This window comes from Eulemur rufifrons, chromosome 5 (genome assembly GCF_041146395.1).
Source record: "Eulemur rufifrons isolate Redbay chromosome 5, OSU_ERuf_1, whole genome shotgun sequence".
NCBI lineage: Eukaryota > Metazoa > Chordata > Mammalia > Primates > Lemuridae > Eulemur > Eulemur rufifrons.
In genome coordinates this window covers 33,320,005-33,344,420 of record NC_090987.1, presented here as the reverse complement: position 1 = coordinate 33,344,420, position 24,416 = coordinate 33,320,005, and the positions used below count along the sequence as shown (strand labels likewise).

Here is a 24,416-nt window from a genome sequence, read left to right as displayed (position 1 = left end):
CTAGAGATCTTGGTAGCTTTGTTATGAAAGGATCCCTGTTTTCTAGAACAATATTCAGCTTGTTGACTGAATTAATACATTAATAAAATATCATTCATTTTGTATCATAAAATTTAAAATCTTTCAAGAAGTTTTTGAAAACTTTTGGCCCCACTCGTGTGACTTTTTCTGATATTGTTCAGATTGAGGTTTTGCTATCACTTGCTTCTTACATATTTTTCATCTCTAGTGTAGGAAACTGACCTATAAATCTACCAGTATATATATTGTTTTCCAACAATCATTTCTTAAAATAATTTTGTATATATATATTTTTTGACTGGAGTCATGCCCAAGAAGCCTTGAGCAAGTGGACTCCCAACAATCCTTTTTTACCATGAGTCCTAGAAACTTTGTTACATTAGGATAAAAGCAGAAGTACACACATATGCACACACAATTTGTTTGGGCTAGCTGGGAAAGCTTTAATCTTTATTTATTTTTTGATTAACTATTGATTGTTTCATAAGTTTTTGCTTAATTCATTTAACTAGTTCTTTCACATTTATTTTTAACAGCCACAAGAAAGAAATTCCATCATTGGAGAACAATATAGATGGCCTCATACCATTCCTTATGTTCTAGAAGATAGCCTGGGTTAGTATGTGCCTCGAAATATCCATACCTAGTGTATGTTCCCAACAGAGTAGGATTACAGTGTTTTCACAGGTGGGCTTGTATGGCCTTTAAGGTTTTGTTTGTTCCTTTGTGTGGCTATGTACATTTACTTTAAAAAATAAGCAAAATGAACAATGAAAAGAATCTAAATGATTCTGTCTGAAATATTTGCTGTGTTTTGACCAATGTAGGATTAATTAAACCAGTATTTATGGAGAGACTATTCCATACTGGACATTAGAGACATGAGGATTAGAGAGTTAGTCTAATTGATTCTCGATCTTTTGGCTAAAATCAAGTGTGGAGAGTTAGTCTTTATTTTAAAGCCGTGGTTTCCCATATGTGCAGATTTTACATATGAGAAAGGCATAAAATAACCAACTAAACAAAACTTTAGGGACTGGCATTGTTTTACCAACATTTTATTTTGCCAAGTTGGGAACTGAAACAATAATAAGAAACCACTGTGTTCTAGCATCACCTTTTCATAAAATAAATAATGTTATTAGTTTAGTATTAAACTACTAAAAAGTCAGAAGAATCTAATCCAAGACTAAGAGTTTTTCTATAGAAGAAATTTAATTGTAATGGAAAATTCAAAGCATGATTCTCATTTTACCTGGGGACTGGGTGACAACCATATCACTGATCTGCATCAGTTTAGAAACTGTTGTTTGGGAAAAGTTTGTCTGGGGAAAAAAACTGCTGTTTCCCCTAAAGATCCTGCATTCAGAAAAACCAAAAGCTAATTATAGTAGAATGGAATAAACATTATGATTAGTGATATGTTTGAAGAGCACATTGGAGGGGCATTTAACTCACACTAGCTGTAAAGGAACATGTATTAGGGAGCAGATGACACTATGCAGCAGGGCTTCTATGAAGGTCGTATGCAATGCGCACCATACATAGGTGGCTGGGAGAAGTGACAAGTGGGGTCGATAGCAAGTTTGCATTCTGTTTATCAGGAAGTATTCATTTCTTTGCTTAAAAGTGCTATTCGTCCCCCTGGCCAGCCAGCACTGGCAGCATGTGCTCAGGGGCAATGCCTCTTTCTAACTGGCACACAGGCACCATGTGGGTGAGTGCAGCCTCTGATAGCAAGGGAAGGCGCTTTAGGCAGATGGACCACTATGTGCAAAGGTATGGAGAAGGGAGAAAACTCTTAGCTGGAATTTAGATTGAGAGTGGGGAGATAAGGAAGTTGAATAGGTAGGCAGGCCCCCAGATTGGAAAGAACTTGGGTCTTTGCCATGTGGAGGACTTGGTGTCCATACCGATGGGAACGTGGAACCACCAAAAGTTTTATTGTGGAAGTGAGATTGTTATAATTGCCTTTTAGAATGGTCACTCTGGTTGCAGTATAGAACATGTGTTATTCATGGGGTAAAAAGAAAGTAGGGAGACGAGTTAGAAGACTAGTGAGGAAATTCAGGGAAGGAGTGAAGAGATTTTAAACCAAGACTCTCTCAGAGGGGATAGACACCAGTGGATAAATCTGCTAGAGATTTATGAAGCAATTGTTAGATTTGGTGATTGATTGCAAGAGGTCAGGAAGATGGTGGGTCTAGGTAAAGAGATGATAGTGCCCAGGATTCAGTCCTAGGAAACTGGGTGGATGGTAATGCCTTTAACAAGAATGATGAATGTATCTTGAAGAGTGTGAGATAGAGAAGTGTGGTGGGAATTAGTTCATGACGTGCAGAATTTGAATTGCATCATGGTCACTGTGGAGGAGATATTAAATAAAATGTTGGTATATGATCTGGCCATTCAAAATAGAGAAATATTTGGGAGTTATTAGTCTGCAGGAGATAGTTGAAGCTATGGGTATGAATGAGCATTTCACATATAACAGCTACTCCATGGATAATTGGATCTCGTTGGATGATCCTAGAAGATCGTATTGAGTGAGAAGATGACCAAGAGTGGAACTCAGCCTGGGAGTGCAAATGTTTGGAATTGGCATAAAAGAAAGATCTGGTAGAAGTTATTGAGAAGAGAGGATTGGCCAGAAACTTAGATGGCCAAGAATAGGGTAGAAAAAGCCAGGGCAAAAGTAGTTAACAGGATTAGAAGGTATGAAGAACTCATGGAATATGAGGAGGAAAAGATGTTCATTAACTTTTGGAATTAGGGGAACTTGAAAGACTGTAAATACATTTTGTTTTTGGCTTTAATCTTTTGATTAAAAAATTTTAAAGTATTTTTGTTTTTAAATTTTTTATATATTTCATTTTGTAAAAAATTTATTCTCCTAAGTGTGTTCCGTGAAAGATCAGTGAACTCTAATTTGACTGTATCTCTTAGGCTATTTTTGCCATGGATTTTTAACCAAAGCCATCCTAACTTTATGAGTTTTACTTACATATTTTTAACTAATTTTGGTAACATAGCTATAAACAATATGCGAATTTCTTGAGGACAGGATCTATTTTTCATCTTGCAGATCTGAGGCTTAGCATAGTCCCTGGCATATTATATAGGCAGTTAATAAATATTTATTAAATAAATTGATAAACATGTATATAAATGAAACACATTAGGTAAAGAATTCACCCTAGATCTTACCATCCAAACTGTGCACATTTTTACAGTTATAGCTATGATGTTTTGAATTTTTTATTCTATTTTTTCACTTAATGTAACTGCATTTTTTTCACATATATAATCCTTATAACAGGGTTAAACTTCAAATTTTTATAGGCCAATTTTTTCAGTTCTGTGATTTTGATTCTTTTGCATTTAGAAAATACTTTACTTCTGTGTAATATTGTAGAATTCAACTTATTTTCTATGTTCAAGTAAGAGAAGTATTTCCTCACCTTTCAGAAACTTACACCATCTTTAAATGACACGGACTAAGGAAATTACTAAGCAAAGCCATTCTTATGTGTAGCAAAAGTAAACACCTATGAAGGGTTTTCTGGAAGTGATTTCTGGAAGGCCAGATTCTGATAGGTCAACCTACGACATTCTACCAGTAGGACTTTAGTCCTTGATCTTAAACTTCAGATGTTATCGGGCTGGCAGATGCAATTTCCCCGAAAGGGGTAACACCTGAAGCAGCCATTTATAGCTTCCAGTAAACAAGTTCTAATCCCTTGCCCGAGTAGCAAGTTTAGGGGAGAAAAGGTGGCAGGGGCTGGGGAGAGGGGGAGGGTGGAGGATGGGGCTAAAGGAGATGGGGATAGGAATGAAGAGGAAGGTGCTAGAAACCCGAAGGCACTAATAAGGGCAAATAATCCTGAACAGCTGCTTGCTAAATTCCTAGCATTGTCAAGGACTTGCTTCATCCTTTGGAGCTCACATGATGATCCCAGGTGGAGCTTTCTGCATCTATGATGCAAAGTTAATTAAGGCCCTTGGTAGATAAAGCCATTTGGTAAATGAAGATCTTATCTTGGTAGAGGTCTATACCATTTATAAAACTTTCACATATGTTCCCTTATTGAATTCTCAAAACAATTCCACATAGGATAGAAGCTATCCTCCTTAAGCTTTGATAAAAGGCCTAGACTAGCATGCTTTTTTTTACACTCTATTCCAAAACAGTGATGTGCTGGTCAGGATCATCATGCTTTATTTTAAGGAAGTGTTGTATTTGAAATAGTGATCCAAATGTGATATTTATAAGACAGAACATTTTATTTATTTATTTATTTATTTATTTTTTTGAGACAGAGTCTCTCTCTGTTGCCTGGGCTAGAGTGCTGTGCAACTAGCTAGCTCACTGCAACCTCAAATTCCTGGGCTCAAGTGATCCTCCTGCCTCAGCCTCCTGAGTAGCTGAGACTACAAATGCATGCCACCACGCCCGGCTAATTTTTTCTATTTTTAGAGATGGGTCTCACTCTTGCTCAGGCTGGTCTCGAATTCCTGACCTCAAGTGATCCTCCCACGTTGGCCTCCCAGAGTGTTAGAATTACAGGTGTGAGCCACCGCACCCAGCCAAGACAGAACATTTTGAATGTTAAAGGCATGTAATGCAGCCACTAAAATGATAAAAACAATATTTAATGATGAAAAAATCTTTTAATGATATATTAATTCATGAAAAAATAGTTGGTAAAATATTATGTAGACTATGACTTTATTTTTTATAAAAATATATGTATATTATGTATGTATTCATAAGCAAAAAGTATGGTAAGGGCAATCGATTATTCCTGGGTGATAGGATTTTAAATTTCCTTCTTTTTGTTTATATACATTTTCTAACTTTTTAATAATGAATGTGCATTACTTGCGTGGTATTGTAAAAGGCTGAACTCTACAATCCATGAGTGCCTCTTATGACTCACAGATTTTAGGGTCTTACCTATGTGAATCCTGTTCTTGATCTTCTCAGACCTGCCTGGACAGAGGCATTCCAAGTAATCTTCCTTGAACGTTTATGCGACGGTTACTTAAGAAGGAAAGAAGGAAATGAACACTTGGCAAATACCCATTTTACTTGGACCTTCACCTTTGCTTTCTCTTGTTATCCTCACAATACCCCTGCAAAGTTTACTTTATGTTCCCATATAACTGATGATAACACCAAAGCTCCGAAGGTTAATTTAATTGGCAAAGATTATACATCAAAAGTAAGTGGTGAGGACTGGGGAGAACTTAGGTGTGTTTGGCTCCAAAGTCTAGCGATTTCCATTCTGCCATACTGTCTCCCACCTCCTAGCAGGCCACCATCCTTCACGTCACCAGGACCTGACCAATTTATGACGGCCTCTCTGGCACAGCCTCTTCCTCCAGGTTGCCCTTAATCTTTTGCTGAATGTCCTTGTTGCTTTCTTGCCTCTGCCTTCTTTGAGCTCCACATCTATTCAACCCGTTAGCATCACTCTTAGCTCCAAAGCATTGGCTCTTAACCCTATTTTGGGCCCAGATTCACTTGCAAATCTCATGAAGCTCTCCTTAGAAAATGCACTTTGCATAGAAGACATAGCTATTGATACATGTATACTTTTTTTTTTTTTTTGAGATAGAGTCTTGCTCTGTTGCCCAGGCTAGAGTGCTGTGGCGTTAGCCTGGCTCACAACAACTTCAAACTCCTGGGCTCAAGCGATCCTCCTGCCTCAGCCTCCTGAGTAGCTGGGACTACAGGCACGTGCCACCATGCCCAGCTAATTTTTTTTCTATATATATTTTTAGCTATCCAGATAATTCCTTTCTATTTTTAGTAGAGATGGGGTCTCGCTCTTGCTCAGGCTTGTCTTGAACTCTCAAGCTCAAGCAATCTTCCCACCTCGGCCTCCCAGAGTGCTGGGATTACAGGTGTGAGTCATCGCGCCTGGCCGATACATGTATACTTTACATACTATTTCATGGTATTCATAGGTTCTCCCATTTCAAGGTCCTCAGATTAAAAGCCCTGCTGTGAAGCTTTAAATACATATTGCAGCTTCTCAGGTGAAGCATGTGATAGTGATTATTTATTTTGATTGCCTGTGATCCGTTGTATATGTTCTCTGCTGTAAGGAAATGCCCTTTTTACTATTTGGTAATGCACTGTTTATGGACTCCAGGGAAATATTAGGCAAAATAAGGGATCTGAAGAATAATTAACTTGTATATGATACTAAATTGGTACTGAGTATTAAATTTTGTAAAAGTAAACTACTAAACATTCAAAAAGGCACTAGCTCATGATAAACAATATATTGCATGACCTGTTTCCATGGTGGACTGTTCAATGGTGATTATTTTAATAAGTATATTTTTGTTTGTTTGTTTTTTTCTTCAGAAATGAATGCTAAGGGAGTTATCCTCAATGCATTTGAACGCTATCGCCTAAAAACATGTATCGACTTTAAGCCTTGGACTGGAGAACCTAACTATATATCAGTGATCAAAGGTAGTGGGTAAGTTGAAGAGTTAGTCTTTTGGAGGGTTGGGGGACAGGGTCTTGCTCTGTTGCCCATGCTAGAGTGCAGTGGTGTCATCATAGTTCACTGTAGCCTCCAACTCCTGGACTCAAGTGATCCTCCTGCCTCAGCCTCTCAAGTAGCTGGGACTACAGGTACATGCTACTGTGCCTGGCTAATTTTTGATTTTTTGTAGAGATGAGGTCTCACTGTGTTGCTCAGGCTGGTCTAGAACTCCTGACCTCAAGCAATCCTCCCTCCTCCACCTCCCAAAATGCTAGGATTACAGGCATGAACCACCAGGCAAGGCCAAAGAGTTAGTCTTCTAAGGGTTCTAAGGAGAATTCTTGTGCCTGGGGCATCACATCACAGCAATTGTCCTAGGCCCTGACCTTTAGGGTGGGGTGGGGTGTTTCCTTTACTGGTTGCTGGAGCGTAAAAGAGCTGGATCTAGTTTTTCTAAGCATAGAAATACTATTTTCATACACGCAACCAGACTACCAATGTTAAGACAAGGTAGATGGGATTGCATGCCATCCAACCACAACCACGTGAATTTCAGCATTTGTAATTTACTCTTTATTTTCCCCTTCAAGTAAAAGACGTGTGTGTGTATGTGTGTGCATGTCTGTATTCAAATTTATTCTAACCTAAAAACTCTTATTTCTTGAGTTAAGAAGGCAACAGTATTATTTGTCCCCAGCTCAGCAATTCTGAGTGGTTGCTGTCCTGGTAAAGCCCTTGTTCATAGGAACAGACATACCAAGGACGATCTCCAATACTTAGAAATATCCAGGAAAAACCAGAAGTAGGCTGACTGGGGGATGACTTGCTCCTGTGTAATATTTGGTGTTAGAGCAAGTTCTCCAAAGATCATCTGGTCTGTAAGGTTTCATATGTCACCTGGGTTATGAGAGAAACACGCAGAGTCCAGATAAAAGAGCAAAGGGTCTAGGTGGGTAACAAAGTGGACCAGGCAGTGGGGATATTGCCCTGAGGCTTCAAACTGCATCCCTGTAACATCCTCTCCTCTTCCCCATAAACTCCTCTATAAGCTGCTGGTCTTCAGTAGGAAACAGGCAGGCTGGGAGGCAAGAACTTTCCATCGGAGCGAACTGCGACCGAATAGCAACGGTTCAGCACGAGTTCCTCCACGCGCTGGGATTCTGGCATGAGCAGTCGCGTTCTGATCGGGATGACTACGTCTCTATAATTTGGGACAGAATTCTGTCAGGTATATTTCTCTTGTTTTCTTACATTATTAGTTAAAGACTGAATTTCTAAGCACATGTCCTCTCTTGCCATCTGTGCCAACTGTTAATTGAAAAACTCTGATGTTTTGATGTCTTACTTCATTTAGCTCTGACTCAATCTGAAGTGCCTTCAGGTGGTTGGGGCACTAGTATCGCAAAACCCTGGTACTTTTGAGCTGGGTATGCTCTTAGGAACTGGTTTTGTGTTTCCTGAAGCATGTCCCAGGGAGTGCTGTCCCACAGCGTGTTCTCGGGTGTTACGTGGAAAGGAGTCTGTGGCCAAATCGGTTTGGGAAATCCTAGAGTCTTAGTCCATCTTGTGTCGCTATCACAAAATACAATAGACCGGGTCATTCACAAAGAGCAGAAATTGATCTCAGCGTTCTGGACGCTGGGAAGTCCAAGATCAAGGGGCTGGCCTGTGGCGATGGCCTTCTTGTTGTGTCACATCCCATGGCAACGGGCAGAAGGACAAGGGAAGGTGTGAGAGCGAAAAGGGCACCAGACCTTCCTTTTATAAGGAAGCTCCTTCTGCCACAGTGGTGGCTCTAGTCAGTCCATGAAAGCAGGGCCCTCATGGCCTCGTCACCTCTCATTGGGCCCCACCTCCCAACACTGTTGCACTGGCGATTAAATTTCTGACACATGCTTTTTTGGGGACACATTCAAACCATGGTACCTACATTAAAAAAGAATAAAACTTACAGTTATTTATACTGCTGAGCTGTTCAGAGTCTTTGTTAGGTTGACATGAATTGTAAATCTCCAAGAACAGGAGCATTTCCCAAAGCCATTTGATCACGGTCTTCTTTTTTCTTTTTGTCGAGTAGCTTGTGACATATTTTGTTATATAGTAGTTCCATGGAACCCATTTTGGGAAACATTGTAGTAGTTGAACAGTCTGAACTTTTTCTGATTTTGTGTTCAAAGTCACAAAGGTCTTGATAACCATGTATGACTAGAGCTCATGTTCTCCACACTCCGCAGTGACACTTGGCTTCCCTGGCTGTCCTGCCTGTGTGGGGTGTGGCAGAGGGAATGGTGTCGCTGTTGTGTGGGAGGTGCTGTGAGGGCTGCTCTGTAAGATCTTGAAATCACAGCTCTTGTTCCTTTTCCCGCCAGTCTCTGGGAGTCTTAACTGGGATCAGGCGCGGCAGCAAACTAAAAGATTTTGAGATCAAAGTTCACTGCAACTTCGACTGTCTGGGCTCAAGCAATTCTTCTACCTCAGCCTCCTGAGTAGCTGGAACTACCGGCATGTGCCACCATGCCCGGCTAATTTTTTAATATTTTATAGAGATAGGGTCTCACTATGTTGCCAAGCAGGTCTCAAACTCCTGGCCTCAAACAATCCTCCTACCTCGGCCTCCCAAAGTACTAGAATTTACAAGCATGAACCACCACGCCAGGCCCAAAATCTTATTTATTGATTGAATTTTTTTGAGATAGAGTCTCACTCTGTTGCCTGGGCTAGAGTGCTGTGGTGTCAGCCTAGCTCACAGCAACCTCAAACTCCTGGACTTAAGCAATTCTACTGCCTCAGCCTCCCGAGTAGCTGGGACTACAGGCATGCGCCACCATGTCCGGCTAATTTTTCTATATATATTTTTAGCTCTCCATATAATTTCTTTCTATTTTTTTTAGTAGAGATGGGGTTTCACTCTTGCTCAGACTGGTCTCGAACTCCTGAGCTCAAGCGATCCTCCCGCCTCAGCGTCTCAGCCTCCCAGAGTGCTAGGATTAAAGGCGTAAGCCACTGCACCGTGCCAAAATCTTGTTTTTGATAGAAACTTCTGCAAACATTTGATAACACATCTTTATGCTTTAGAGATCAGGCCCACCTCATTGTGTCCATAAAACAAGTTGTGATCTGTTGCCCATTACTGTGATGCTAAACAGCCTGGCATCTTCTCTAAATGTATTCGGTTTTAGTTTTTTAAAATGATTATTGACAAATATAATTGTATATATTTATGGAGTACAATGTGATGTTTTGATATATGTATACAATGTGGAATGATTAAAACAAGCTAATTAAAATATTTATCATCTCACTTATTTTTTGTGGTGAAACACTTGAGATTTGCTCTCAAAGCAATTTTGAAATATATATTGTTACTAACTATAGTCGCCAGGCTTTAAATACATCTGCACATATTCCAGTAACCATGAGATCCCTATGTCAATCCTTTCTAATGACTCTTTTCTAGGATAACTAGAAAGTTATCACTCCAAGGTCCCATCCCACCAGCCCTCCCAAAGTCCTCTTCCTTTCCATCTCCACCTGCTCTTGTCCTCGAACTTCTGTCGTCCATTGTCGCTGGCCAGTGCCCTGACTGGTTCAACAACACCTCCGAGAACCCTCCTTCCCATTGGCAGTCCTTACAGCCTGCGACCAAATGCTAAGGTTCCGACTCTGGGCTGTAATGGAACCTTGGATACGTTCCGTGTGACTGCTGGTATCACAGTTCTGAGCTTGAATATTATATTCTATGATAGGAAAAATGAAACACTTGAAATACAGTAGATCAGTTGTAGCAAAAGTTGTTCTAGTTTATTATATTGTCCGTTTCTAAGTTAACAGCATTTGGAGTAAGATAGGCTGAATTGTGTGAACGTCAAGTAATCAGAGATTTTTTATTTATCGTTTAGGCAGAGAGCACAATTTTAACGTCTATAGTGACCAGGTATCAGATTCCCTGAACGTTCCCTACGATTACACTTCCGTCATGCACTACAGTAAAACTGCATTCCAGAATGGAACGGAGCCGACCATCGTAACAAGAATCTCAGACTTCGAGGATGTGATCGGCCAACGGATGGATTTCAGTGACTCTGATCTCTTAAAGTTGAATCGACTGTATAATTGCTGTATGTGACAGGTTCTTTGAAATGATGTGTATTTCCCTCCATTATGTGGGCAAATGATGTCTGTGCCATTTTACTGAGCATTGTTGGAGTTTCTGAGATTACAGAAATTTGCTATTCAGGAAAAAAAAAAAAAAAAAAATAGCAGAATAGCACCCAGATCCCAATCTGCAACCTGGAAGCAGCATTTTTCTTCTGGCTTCTACACGCCTGGCTTGGAGATCTAAAAACAAACTGGGTCCTGTAGGAATATGCCCCAGGAAGGTTTTTGAAGCTGTTACTAATTCAGATGTAGACCTGCTTGATATTCAAATCTCTTTTCAGCTGAAATGAGGTGTATGCTTGGAATATAAATGGGATCAAATAATCTGGGTTGTGGCTTAATGATTTGAATAACCAGGAGAGTATGGACTCAGGTTTCCATAAATTAGATAATTAGGGAAAAAATTATGGGTTCTGCAGATAAAGAGGGGTCTTTAAGCCACGATCACCCAGAATTAGCGAGGTGTCCCCTTTAATGTCACCCTGGCCTTCCTAATACTTCTGTGATGAGCTCAGTTTTTATTACTTAGATTATCATGTTGTATGAATGTCAATAATTGATTTTTTGCCTTTGCAGCCTCTTCCTTGAGTTTTATGGACTCGTGCAATTTTGAACTGGAAAATGTGTGTGGAATGATCCAAAGTTCAGGAGATAGTGCTGACTGGCAACGGGTTTCACAGGTTCCCCTGGGGCCAGACAGCGATCACTCCTACATGGGCCAGTGCGAAGGTAACAGGAGTGAGATCCTTCTAGATTGTCCAGTCAGTGGCTCCAGCCTTGTCTTTCTCTGTAAAAGACTGGGATTTCATCTCTAATTTCTATTAGAATTATTAATGATAATGCATTAGGTTGCTACTAAGGAGTAGGCCTTGTGGACAACATAGTCGTAAGGATATGGTTAATTTCTTTGCTTTTAATTCTCTGAGTTTTTTTTTTTGTTGTTGTTGTTCTATGAGTTTGGGCTCCATGATGCTTCTAGCAGTACTTGCCCATAGCAGGGGAAGACTGAACCTCCTGGAAGGATCCTTATTTCAGGGGCAGTGGTGTTGTTTTCCAGCACGCTGCTTGAAGCTTATAAGAGGCTCTTTCCAATGGACTCCACTAGCCTACGGATTATTCAGTTGCAGAATTGTAGCTGTATGTGATTACATGTTCCTGTAACAAAAATACCTTAAATGAAGGTAGAAAGCACAACTTATTTATTTTTATTCAGATGAATTTCCTTTTCCATTTTCCCTTTGTTTTGTATTAAGTAGCCATTTGGCTACAAGTACCACATTTTTATTTAATTGCTTATTTCTGGCAGCAAACAAGTAAAATTAGACTTCAGAATTTCAGGCTAGTGCTTGATAGCTCAGATGGTCTAGACAGGGGATGAGGTCTCTGATAGCAAAAAGGTACTTTTACTTTTTCTTTTTCTTTTTAAATGCACATTTGGATAGTGGATAGTGGTCCTATCTAGAAGGAGGGGTAGATAAGGAAGGAAGGAAGGAAGGAAGGAAGGAAGAAAGGGAGGGAGGGAGGGAAAGAGGTAAGGAGAGTCCAAACTGGGCAGCTCTCATGTTTTTTTCTGTCTTTGAAAGCTAATGTCTGTAGTAACAGAAAGGTTGGTTAACACTGTCTCTTTCATAAATTACCTGCTCCCAGAGCTGTATTTAAGTGCCCAACACAGTGCCCTGCATATAGTGTGAACTCAGCAAATGTTTGAAATAAGATAAAGAAACTGTATATATATACTCAAGCCAGAATTATTAGCTCTGTCTTCCTTTAGAGATGATTTAGAAGATTAAGTCTTGCAAGTAATGGAAACAGAGAACTGAGAGAGACCTTTGAAATTATTGAGTTCAGTTATTCCCAATCTTTTTGTTATGAATTTAATTTTTTAAACATTAAAAGATAGATCTCATCCAATGGTTGCTGTCCTGCTAATGTATTCTGAAAGTTAGATTATTACTATTATTTATTTTTTTTTTTTTTGGTATTTTAAAGCCAAAGAATTTAGGAAGTGTTAAAAAATGGTCAGGTCAGCAAAGGCCCTGGTTTCCTGGCCAGGCCCTCTCTCCTGTCCTCACACACTGTGTGTTTGCTTCTCCAGAAGGACCTACAACCTCACCTTGAATTAGCCTTGAGAGGCAAAGATGCTACCACTCTCTACCTACCCAGGTTTCAAGACTTCCTTTTGACTTAATTTCAATTTTCCTTTTCTTATATTCTTAGACGGGACAATTCTCTGTGGCATCTTTCCAATGGTAGCTGTTATCCCCTGGAGCTGACCAAAGGTGGGGCAGTTGAAAGGTGTTCCTTGCAGACTCTACCTTTTGGTCCTGCCGTTTAGGCATGACCTAAAGCCTCACACTGGATTTTTTTTATTAGTATTTGGTACTTAGATTCGCTGTAAACATACACAGCAAATGAAAGTAAGCAAAGATCAGTGCCCACAGAAAACCCTTACTATTGTAAGTAAAAGTTTATGAATGATAGAAAGGTTTGAGTTTTATTTTATTCTGTCAATCTGCTAGTTTTTCCAAGTGCCAGATATGTAGCTTAGGCTTCTGAAGTTGCTACCTTGTGATGTATATATTGATGTTAGTTATTAGTTATATACCTCATGTAAAGAATCTCCCACCACTGTTAACAAACACATGTTCCTATACCCAGAAATTGCTTTCTCTCAATTCTGCTTTTGTTAACAGGTTCTGGCTTCTTCATGTATTTCGACAGTAGCTCTGTAAATGTGGGGGCCACAGCAGTGCTGGAAAGTAGACTGCTGTACCCTAAAAGAGGATTCCAGTGCTTGCAATTTTATTTATATAACAGTGGAAGTGAAAGTGACCAACTGAACATCTACACCAGGGAGTATTCTACAGACACTGTGAATGGCAGTTTAACGCTTGTGGAAGAGATTAAAGGTACAATATCAGCATCCTTATTTTTGGGTTTCAAAGTGATGCATTCGTAGCTATTTTCTTAACGTAACAACTTACAGCAGGGTAGGGGATGCTGGCTCGCTATTTTTCAATTTAGAACTTGGTCCTTCTTGTTTTATAGCAAGGATGCTAAAGTGAGGATCCTTTGTGTGAGCTATACAATGTCATACTTAAGAAACTATAGGTCAGTCTCTGGCATTGGGGAGGTCAGTTCTTGGCAAGTAGTAAAAATGCATCGTGCGCTAGCTTAGGCAAAATGAGAAGGGGTACAGGCTCAAGGTTAGTTACAACCTGTGGAACAGATGAGGAAGGAACTGGCTTCAGGGAGGACTGGACCTGTCCCTGAACATTGTTGGGGACCTCTTGTTTTATCTCAGAATGGCTTTATCCATAAGACTGGGACTTTGGTTATTTCACTTCCCAGCTTACGTCTTACCAAATGTGCCATCAGACTGGAAAAGGGATTCTATCTCTAATCTCTAGCTTAAGCAATAAATCCCAGTGAAGGACTCTGATCCTTATGATTTGGGTTAAATGTAACTTCTGGAGAATATGTGAGTGGGAGCCCACCTTTCATGTCAGTCATGTGTCAGAGAAGGGGACCATGTCGACTGCCTGTTCAAGCAGGTGGTTAAGGAGGTTCCCCGAGGAGGGCAGAGCTGTGGGCCGGCAAATGTATCTGTCTGCTCCACCTATTCACCTCTGGGTTTGAAAGAACTGAGTGAAAGCGATTATAAAGTGGATCTACATTGTGCCATTTTCCCTCTCTATTTGACAATGAGAAACAATCTGAAATACAGACCATATTTTTTTTGTGAACACCTATGAACAGCAGGTTCTTAATCTTACTAAGAATATACACACATTATGCATATGCATTATATATGTAATTATATGACATATAAAATTACATGCATAATATACATCACACATTTTATATATATATGAAAGCTTTATATATAAACCATATGTTAATACCAATAGTGTATATCATATATTAATACATATAATAATAGAAGCATTAATATAATATAATGTATATATAATATATGATATATATATATATATATATACACACATAATTGTCCAGACTTGGAAGGGGGATCCTTTCCATTAGCAATCTATGGGTGTATCATTGCTAGACAATAATGCAAAAGGCACTTGCGAAGCTTGCTTAGGAGCCCAGAATTTGAACTGATAATACTGATAACAATGCAGTGGAAGCTCTCATGAAGGCTTTTGTTCAATCCAGAGTCCATCCACGGACAATAGCATGTTCTGTAATTTGGATATTTCTAACTTATTTTCAAGCAGCTGTATTTCATATTAGTACCAGTATCTTTACATTTTAAGTCATTGTGTTAACTACTATTTTGACATGAATTCCTCAGCTGTTGTCCATCTGGGGGTTATGAAGATTTTTTAGTATACTGCCTATTTGAGTAGGCGATACAAGAACACAAGACAGCATGGCATACCGTGTGTTGCTGGCTGGGGATATAGGGTAGTGGTTGAGGAGGTGATGCAGGTTGGAGGGAAAGGAGGAGTATCAATGTCAGATAAATAATGTTGAGTCACTGGGAAATGACCTAAGGAGTAAATGTAGGATGTAAGCTTTCTAGGGTTTGGTGGATTCCGGTTTAATACTGCCAAAAAGTTGATTGAAAACTTTGCATGTGAAGGAATTATTCCAAACTATAAATATATCAAAGAAGGTTTTGCCTGAGTATCACAGGAATCTTGGGTACAAGTGTGAGAATATTGAGCTTGCTCGACCATTTAACTAATACGAAATGGCAGGCAACTCAGGAGGCTGAGGTGGAAGGAGCCTAGGAGTCTGAGCTGCACTTTGACACTGCATTTCAGCCTGGGTGACAGAGCAAGACCCTGTCTCTTAAACAAAAAAAGTGGCAGGTAACTCAGAAGTAGGACATGGAGCACTCATGAGTTAGTTATTGTTTGTTCACCCAACTCCGGGAAAGGGCGATCTATTTGAGAAACAGCTAGATAAACATTCAAATAACAGTATGACTCCACAGAAATACCCTGAAATAAATGAGCCTGGGCTGGAGGTGTGAGAAAACTGTACCTCTGACCTGTAGGAATCAGTACTTGGATGACCATTTGTCTATGAAGGTTAGAACTCTAATGTTGATTTGCATAGATTCGTAGTTCTTTGCCTTCTTTGAAATATTAATAACTCTTTTGCAGACATACCCATTGGGAGCTGGCAGCTGCACCACGTTACACTGGAAGTGATCAACAAGTTTAGAGTGGTGTTTGAAGGACGCAAAGGCTCCGGTGCATCATTGGGTGGTCTGTCCATAGATGACATCAATCTTTCAGAAACACGGTGCCCTCATCATGTCTGGCATATAAGGAATATCACACAGCTCATTGGCAGCCCAAATGGAACTCTATATAGCCCTCCATTTTATTCTTCTGAAGGTTATGCCTTTCAGATTCAGTTGACTCTAAGCCATTTGACTAATGCAGGGATATATTTCCACTTGATCTCTGGAGCCAATGATGATCAATTACAGTGGCCGTGTCCTTGGCAACAAGCCACGATGACACTCTTGGATCAAAATCCTGACATTCGACAGCGTATGTCCAACCAGCGGAGTATAACTACAGACCCATTCATGACCACCGGTTTGTGACTCATTTTCTTTATTGCTAATACATGATCATGGCTCTGGGAGGGACAGATGGTTTTGGGAACAAAAGAGATTGCACAGTTACCTAGGGAATTATAAGCCCCAAATCTTAAGAACAGAAATTTAAGGAGAAGAATTCAACAGCTGTGGACAGAGTCTCCCAGACAGTAGCCTGTTAGGGATATAAGCAAGGACTCTAAGAAAACAGAGAAGATACTGACTGTATTCCTGGGACTTGGTAACCATCTGAATTTCCACTTTCATGCAAGGAGTGTTGGTTTCAGAGCCTGACATGCCTGGGTTCGGATCCAAGGTGTGTGCTTCTCATTAGCTATATGACCTTGAGCAGATAATCTCTTGGAGCCCCAAACTGTAATCACAATTCCACAGATTTGTTCTGAGGATTGGTACAGATCAAATGTGGAAGCTGGTGGAAGGGCCTGCTCTGGAGAGGCCCTCAGATGCTGAGTTTTCCTAACCCATGCTTCCTCGGTCATGCCACTGGGATTGTGGAAAACAATTCAGCTCTTAGGGTAGGAGTGGTGTTTGATCAGAAGGAATATGTTGAGCAGGTGCACTGGAGTATTGGTAGAAAGGGGATGGGAATGGACTATAAATTCTTATTGAAAAGTTCTGGAGGACTTGCCAATGGTGACATCATTCCCTGTCTTTCCAGTTTCAAAAAGAAGCAGCACACAGAAAGCAATCTCTACACTTCTAATTTTAATCATCCTTTGCCTCTGGGACCCTAATAAAAAAAAATGAAATTATAGCAAGCTGAATATTATTGCCAAATCTGAATTCTATATATGAAAAGGATTGATCAAAGCGATATAGGAAAAAAATCAACTTGATCTGATAGGAAAAAAATAATATGCATCAATGGAATTATAGAGACTCAATGTTCAGAATTTCTTTCCACTCATAGTCCAGAGTGTGGTCCTCCCCACCAGGCAATCTGATTTCCTTTAGGACAGTCTAAATGAACAAGCACCAGTGATTTGCCAGGGACTACATCACAGGTCAATAGCATCATTTAATTATTTTGAGCTCCATCCTAATTGTGTTTCACATTTCCTGTTCTTTCCTACCACCAAAAGCTATGATGAGCCTAAACACAACCCATTAATATAAATTGCTTTTTCAGATAATGGAAACTATTTTTGGGACAGTCCTTCCAAAGTGGGAGGAGTGGCTTTCTTTCCTAATGGAACCCAGTTTAGAAGGAGTAGCGGCTATGGAACCAGTGCCTTTATAACCCATGAGAGGCTGAAAAGCAGAGATTTTATAAAAGGAAATGATGTTTATATTCTCCTGACAGTAGAAGGTACGTCAATAAAAATAGTTTTATATCAGCAGGGTTTTTTTGTGGTGGCTATTATTTACTGTGTTCTTTTCGGTTTCATTTTAAAATACATAGAGATGTGGGAGGAAATGAGCATGAGTGGTTTTTTGGGGGGTATGAATTATTAACAGTTTGAAAATAATTTAATTTGAAACAGTGAGGGTTCCAGGATAAAGAATTTAATTACCACCACACGAAGCAATAATGGAAACCTTTAGGCTGGAAACCTTCTTAGAAATAAGTTAGTTATTAATATTATACCTAGCATTATACTCTAGGGTTCCAGAAATAAAAATATCATATGAGCACATGAAATTAGACTGGAAACAGACTGTCTTATCATTGTTTCAAATGTATATACATGCATACATATGTACACACATGTACATGTGCAAACACATGCACATACACATATATATCTTGACAGTAAGAACATTAACCTATTGTCTTTTAAAATTTCTTACCTCTGACAGCCAATAAATAAATTTTCCAGCAGTTCTGGTGGTTTCCATGTTTCATATGGTAGAATAATTATTTTCTATCAAAGACTCACTTGCATCTCAGTAAATCAGAATCTCGTTTGTGATGAAAGGTGGTACACTTAAAACCCACAAAATCTTTTTTTTTTTTTTTTTTTTGAGACAGAGTCTCGCTCTGTTGCCCGGGCTAGAGTGAGTGCCGTGGCATCAGCCTAGCTCACAGCAACCTCAAACTCCTGGGCTTAAGCGATCCTACTGCCTCAGCCTCCCAAGTAGTTGGGACTACAGGCATGCGCCACCATGCCCGGCTCATTTTTTCTATATATATTTTTAGTTGTCCATATAATTTCTTTCTATTTTTAGTAGAGACGGGGTCTCGCTTTTGCTCAGGCTGGTCTCGAACTCCTGACCTCCAGCGATCCACCCGCCTCGGCCTCCCAGAGTGCTAGGATTACAGGCGTGAGCCACCGCGCCCGGCCAAAACCCACAAAATCTTGACGCCAATGTTCATTAGAGTAAATCTAGATGATACTTCTTGGAAAACATTATCCAGGAATAACTTTTATCAAGAGAGAAAACATTTTATTGAGAAAAGTCACACATTTACCAATTCTCATTGACCCTATTTGGACAAGATGCAACAAAAAACACTGCAAAGAACAGAGCCCTGGTTTTCCAGTGTCTTTTTTTATTTTTTATTTTTTTGAGACAGAGTCTCGCTCTGTTGCCTGGGCTAGAGTGAGTGCCGTGGCGTCAGCCTAGCTCACAGCAACCTCAAACTCCTGGGCTTAAGTGATCCTACTGCCTCAGCCTCCCAAGTAGCTGGGACTACAGGCATGTGCCACCATGCCCAGCTAATGTTTTCTATATATATTTTAGTTGGCCAGATAATTTCTTTCTATTTTTAGTAGAGATGAGGTCTCGCTCTTGCTCAGGCTGGTCTCGAACTCCTGAGCTCAAACGATCCCGCCGCCTCGGCCTCCCAGAGTGCTAGGATTACAGGCATGAGTCACCGTGCCTGGCCGGTTTTCTGATGTCTTGCTCCCAATATCCACTAACTTGATCCACCAAGTGAGAGAATTGTGACCTTGCACAAAACCCTCAATTGCTTTACATTTCTGAGCTTTGGTTTTCTTATTTGTCCCTTGAAGGTTGGTATCAAGAGTTTGTATCCTTTTGAGCTTCCACAGCCCAGGCAAGCATGTGGTCAAGGTGCAGCCCCAGCAGGCCAGCCCAGTTCTTATTTTACTGCCTACGAACGTTGGTGGACTATACTTTAAGATTACCTGAATTTCTCACAAGCCTAAAACCTGAACATCATCTATTTTGAAACTTAAAGATCAAATGATTGTTAGAGCAAAAGTTGATTTTCATTCACATTCTCCCCCCATCTTCCTAGACATATCTCACCTCAATTCTACACCAACCCAGACGACACCAACCCAGACGACACCAACCCAGACGATACCAACCCGGCCGACACCAACCCGGCTGACATCAATCCAGGTGACACCAAACTGGCCAACACCAATCCAGTCGACACCAAACTGGCCAACACCAATCCAGCCAACACCAAACCGGCTGACACCAACCTCTAGCATCAAAGACCTGTGCTTGGAATTCACCTGTGAGAATGATGGTGTCTGTGCTGTTCGAGATGACAAAGCTGAATGCAGGTAAGGATCACTTGAAAGAGATCCTCCCATATTCTTTTATTCTCACAACGTAGGATTAGATACTGATCGTTCATATGAATGAAATCCATTGCTTCTCATCTCAAAGCCATTCACAGAATAATTATTTTTTTGCCTTTCATTTGGGACTTTGGATAGCCATGTAACAATGAAATCAGGGCCAGGTGCAGGGGCTCATGCTTATAATCCTAGCACTCTGGGAGGCTGAGGTGGGAGGATCGCTTGAGGTCAGCAGTTCAAGACCAGCCTGAGCAAGAATGAGATCCCATCTTTTAAAATAAAATAAAAAAAAAAAACCAATAAAATTATTTATGAAAAAATAGCACAATACATTCTAATTGCCTGAAAAAGTCCTCACAAGTTACCCATCTTATTAAATCCCCACAAGGGTGGTGGGTTCCATTTCCTAGATGAAGATAGTGACTTTGTGAGAAGCCCTTGGCCAAGGTCAAAGCTGGAAGATGGGACACTGAGAACTAAACTTTCTCCATTACCTATGCTACTTGCCTGTCCTACCTTGGAGCTGCTGTTTCAGTACCAGATTAGGACTAATTCCATTTCTCCTTTTCATGGTTCCTGTCTGTGTCCCTGGTGTTAGTCTCCGGCCAGCCCAGAGTGGGTAAAATAGTTCCATGTGTCAATGACCTATTGGTGATCAAATAGACTAAAGGTGGTCAGCACCTTTGACGGTGAGGATCTCCAGAGTTAGATATCGACTCATAACTGAGTCATGTTTGTGACGTGTAGGTGCCCGTCGGGAGATGACTGGTGGTACATGGGAGAAAGGTGTGAAAAGAGAGGTTCCACCAGGGACACCATCATCATTGCTGTTTCTTCTACTGTTGCTGTGTTCGCTGTGATGCTGATCATCACCCTTGTCAGTGTCTATTGTACCAGGAGGAAATATCTTACAAGGACAAGTTCAGATACAGCAAATACGACTCTGAAAAATGTAAGTTGAATCTGGTATTTGGTTATTTAAAACCTGCTGATGCAATCATCTGGAGAAAAATTAAGACATTTTTGATGTACTGCTCTGTTTTCTTTTCCTTTTTTTTTTAAAACCTTCTTCTCTTTATTTCCTATGCTGGGACAACTGATTGGAGACGATGAGTTCTTATGACTTTCACTATATAAATCAATGGGGGCTTTTTAGGGAGTTCATTATCTTCTTGGAATTGTATCCAACATTGTGTATGATTATGTGTTGTTTCTTTGGAATGTGGGTGGTCTGGCACCTTCCTGAAAGGCACGACTGATTTTCTGATTTTGCCTTTAAGTTCAAGCCTTCCCAGTAAAGAGGTGGCCTGGAAGTGTTTTTATTATAGAAGATTTGTAGTGGTGGCTGAGCTCAGGCCTGGAGGAAGGAGGGGGTGTAGGCATGTTTGGGGCAGCTCTTCCATTAAAGAAGGTTCCCTATAATTATGGTTTCATATGGAGTAACTAACGGTAAGGCAAGGTTTTCAAATAGAGGATTGAAAGTCTTGCCTCAGAAAATCTCTGAAATGGCAATAGACTCCTGAAAACGGCCCATCTCAGGCTGGGTCCCTTGGGAAGGTGACTCTGAGATGGATATTTATGTGCAGGAGGTTTATTGGGAGGGCTCTCCACCAGGTGTCTCCTCAGATGCCCCTTCTGCTTTCTCTGATCCACTTGACTCTCTCAGCTCTCCCCCCACTCAACCTCCACCATGCCCGGATGTGCCCCCTCACCCTCCCACACCACCCAGCCTCTCGCAGCCAATGTCTCCCATCAGCCATTGCACTCGCTCTCACGCAAATCCCTCAGATCAGCCCCTCCTCTGTCTGTTGCGGGAGGTGGCGGGGACCGAGGGGGTCATATGGGTGCATGTTCCCTTCTCCTTTTCTGACCTTTCCCAGATTAAAAAATGCCTGCATTCATTTTCTAATGACCCTACAGCCTACACCAAAGAGTTCCGCTACTTAACACAGGAAAGGCAGGAAACGGCGGGACTGCATGTTGCGGTGTGTCCTTGCCGGCCTCCAGGCTGCGGCGCATGGAGCTGTACATTATGATAAACTCAGGGAAATCACTCAAAGGGCAGACGAAAACCCCGCGGCCTTTCTCAGCTGCCTTACAGACGCCCTTATCCAATATACCCACCTAGATCCTACCTCCCCCATGGGGACTACTGTCCTTCCAATCCACTTTATTACCCAGTCATCTCCTGATATCAGAAAGAAACTCAAAAAGGCAGAGGAGGGCCCTCAGACCCCTATCCGAGACCTGGTGAACATGGCATTTAAAGTCTTTAATTCCTGAGATGAACAGGCAGAGGCCCAAAGGGAAGCCCGTGTTCGCCAAAAGGCACACCTGCAGGCCCAAGCCTTGGTTGTAGCCCTGAGGCCGGGGGACTCTCAAAGCCATCCCCCTCGTCTAAGACAATCAGCCACACTCCATCAGGCACCTGCTTCAAGTGCAGTAAAGAAGGCCACTGGGCCAAGTGGTGCCCGCAGCCACGTCCACCCACCATACCTTGCCTGGCATGTGGTCAAGAGAGACACTGGAGAAGTGACTTCCCCTTAGGCCAAAATCTGGAGGGTCAGTCCTTCCATCCCTAGACCTGCCGATGGCAGTTTTGGGTCTGGCTGCCAAAGACTGAAGAGGCCTCGACTCAATGACCCCAATCGCCTCGCCGAGCCCAGGGTAACAATCAAGGTAGCGGGTAAGATAGTGTCCTTTCTGGTTGACACGGTGACTACCTACTCTGTCCTGCCTGCCTTTTCAGGCCCTACTTATCCTTCCCAGGTGTCGGTCGTGGGTATTGACGGCAATCCCTCTCGACCCTCCACCACCGGTCCCGTAACCTGTCTAATACGTGACCGTCCCATCACCCATTCCTTCCTTATCATGCCCTCCTGTCTCACTCCACTATTGGGAAGGGACTTATTAACCAAGCTGGGCACCACCCTCCACTTTTCCTTCAGGACCTCAGACTCATTAATGAGGCAGTTGTCCCCATACACCCTGTGGTGCCTAATCCCTACACATTACTCTCTCATATTCCACCCTCCACCACCCACTTTTCTGTCTTGGACCTCAAAGACACTTTTTTACCATTCCTTTAGACCCAGCCAGCTACAATCTGTTTGCCTTCACGGGGAAAGATCCTGACACAAACACATCTCGACAACTTACTTGGACTGTCCTGCCCCAGGGGTTCAGGGACAGCCCCCACCTCTTTGGTCAGGCTCTCGCCCAAGATCTTCTTCAATGCCCCTTACAACCAAGTACTGTCCTCCAATATGTGGACGATTTATTACTCTGCAACCCCTCATACTCCGACAGCCATGCACAGACTGCCTTCCCTTCTCAACTTTCTTGCCTCTAAGGGTTACCGGGTGTCACCAGCTAAAGTTCAAGTATCTGAACATACTGTTACCTTCCTCACACTGTCTCTCACTTCCTCCTGCCGTCATCTGACTGTTGATTGCCAATGGGCCTTCCGTGATCTCCAGCCTCCCACTGCTGCAGAACAAATTCTATCCTTCCTCGGGTTCATTGGTTTCTTCCGACACTAGATCCCCAACTTTTCTCTCCTTGCCAAACCCCTCTATGAGGCAGCATGTGATGCCTCTGCTGGCCCTCTGTTAAACTCTCAGGCTGTCTGCCATGCGTTCCTAAAACTTTGAGACTCTTTCTTATAAGCACCCTCCTCTAAGACTCTCTCATCCTGAAAAACCCTTTTATCTCTACACAGATGAGCACCAGGGCCTGGCCCTTGGCGTCCTCACCCAAACTCTGAGACCCACTCCCATTTCCACTCCAGTAGCCTACTTATCCAAACAGCTGGACACCACAGTCTGTGACTGGCTGCCCTGTCTCTGCGCCTTAGGGGCGGCCACTACTCTCACTAGGGAGACCCTGAAACTCACCCTGGGACAGAACATGCCTTCTCCACCCACTGTTTACAGAACTGTGACATTTGTGCCACTGTTAACCCTCAAGGGGGCCTCAAACCCCCCATGATCCGCTATCAGATATGTAGTCACCTCCCCAGACAAGACTGGCAGGTGGATTTCACTCATATGCCACCTCACAGACATTTCAGACTTGTGTACGGCCGGCCTTTTCTCATTGATCATTATCTTCCAGCCCAGCCCCCACATTTGGTCTCCTATTTCCCATGTCTTTCTCTCCTCAGGCAACTTCTCCACGCCCACATGAACAAATACCTGACTCATCCCACGGAACCCGAGTCTCATATTTCTAACACTGGTAAACAGCCCGGCGACTCGTTTCTCCAACGCTACCTGCAGGAATTATCCAGAGTGGCAGTAAATCAGATGCTTCTTCATCCCTACTCTCCTCTTCCAGTCACCCCTCCACCAGCCAACTCTGGCCCATGGCCCCCAAAAGCAGGAAGTAGCCAGAAAGACCGAGGCACCCTATTATCACTAAAAGGCCAGAATGTAAGGCCGGTGGCAGGCACCCCTCCCTTCCCTAATGAAAAAGAAGAAGCCCCTCCTATTCCTCAATACCCGCCCTAAAGCTGAAACAAAGAAATTCCTCACTCTTCGAGTCAAAACCTTCCTGCTGGAGAAACTCCCATCCCCCAGCCCTAAAAACACATATAAGCCCACTCAGACTTCTGGGTGGGGCGAC

General features: G+C 41.8%; 1 protein-coding gene across 1 annotated transcript in view; it reads left to right on the top strand.

Moving 5' to 3' along the window:
- Window positions 1-23,780, top strand: part of MEP1B (meprin A subunit beta) — a 29,717-nt gene extending 5,937 nt beyond the window's left edge. The window contains exons 5-20 of the mRNA XM_069467843.1: window positions 558-636; window positions 6,401-6,518; window positions 7,577-7,755; window positions 10,427-10,645; window positions 11,262-11,414; window positions 13,379-13,594; window positions 15,824-16,267; window positions 17,420-17,599; window positions 19,496-19,540; window positions 19,691-19,772; window positions 20,538-20,742; window positions 21,671-21,775; window positions 22,083-22,232; window positions 22,338-22,476; window positions 22,880-23,041; window positions 23,512-23,780. Of these exons, the coding sequence (XP_069323944.1) occupies window positions 558-636; window positions 6,401-6,518; window positions 7,577-7,755; window positions 10,427-10,645; window positions 11,262-11,414; window positions 13,379-13,594; window positions 15,824-16,267; window positions 17,420-17,599; window positions 19,496-19,540; window positions 19,691-19,772; window positions 20,538-20,742; window positions 21,671-21,775; window positions 22,083-22,232; window positions 22,338-22,476; window positions 22,880-23,041; window positions 23,512-23,780 (2,745 nt within the window). The remainder of the gene's footprint in view (window positions 1-557; window positions 637-6,400; window positions 6,519-7,576; window positions 7,756-10,426; window positions 10,646-11,261; window positions 11,415-13,378; window positions 13,595-15,823; window positions 16,268-17,419; window positions 17,600-19,495; window positions 19,541-19,690; window positions 19,773-20,537; window positions 20,743-21,670; window positions 21,776-22,082; window positions 22,233-22,337; window positions 22,477-22,879; window positions 23,042-23,511) is intronic.
- The last annotated feature ends 636 nt before the right edge of the window (window positions 23,781-24,416 follow it).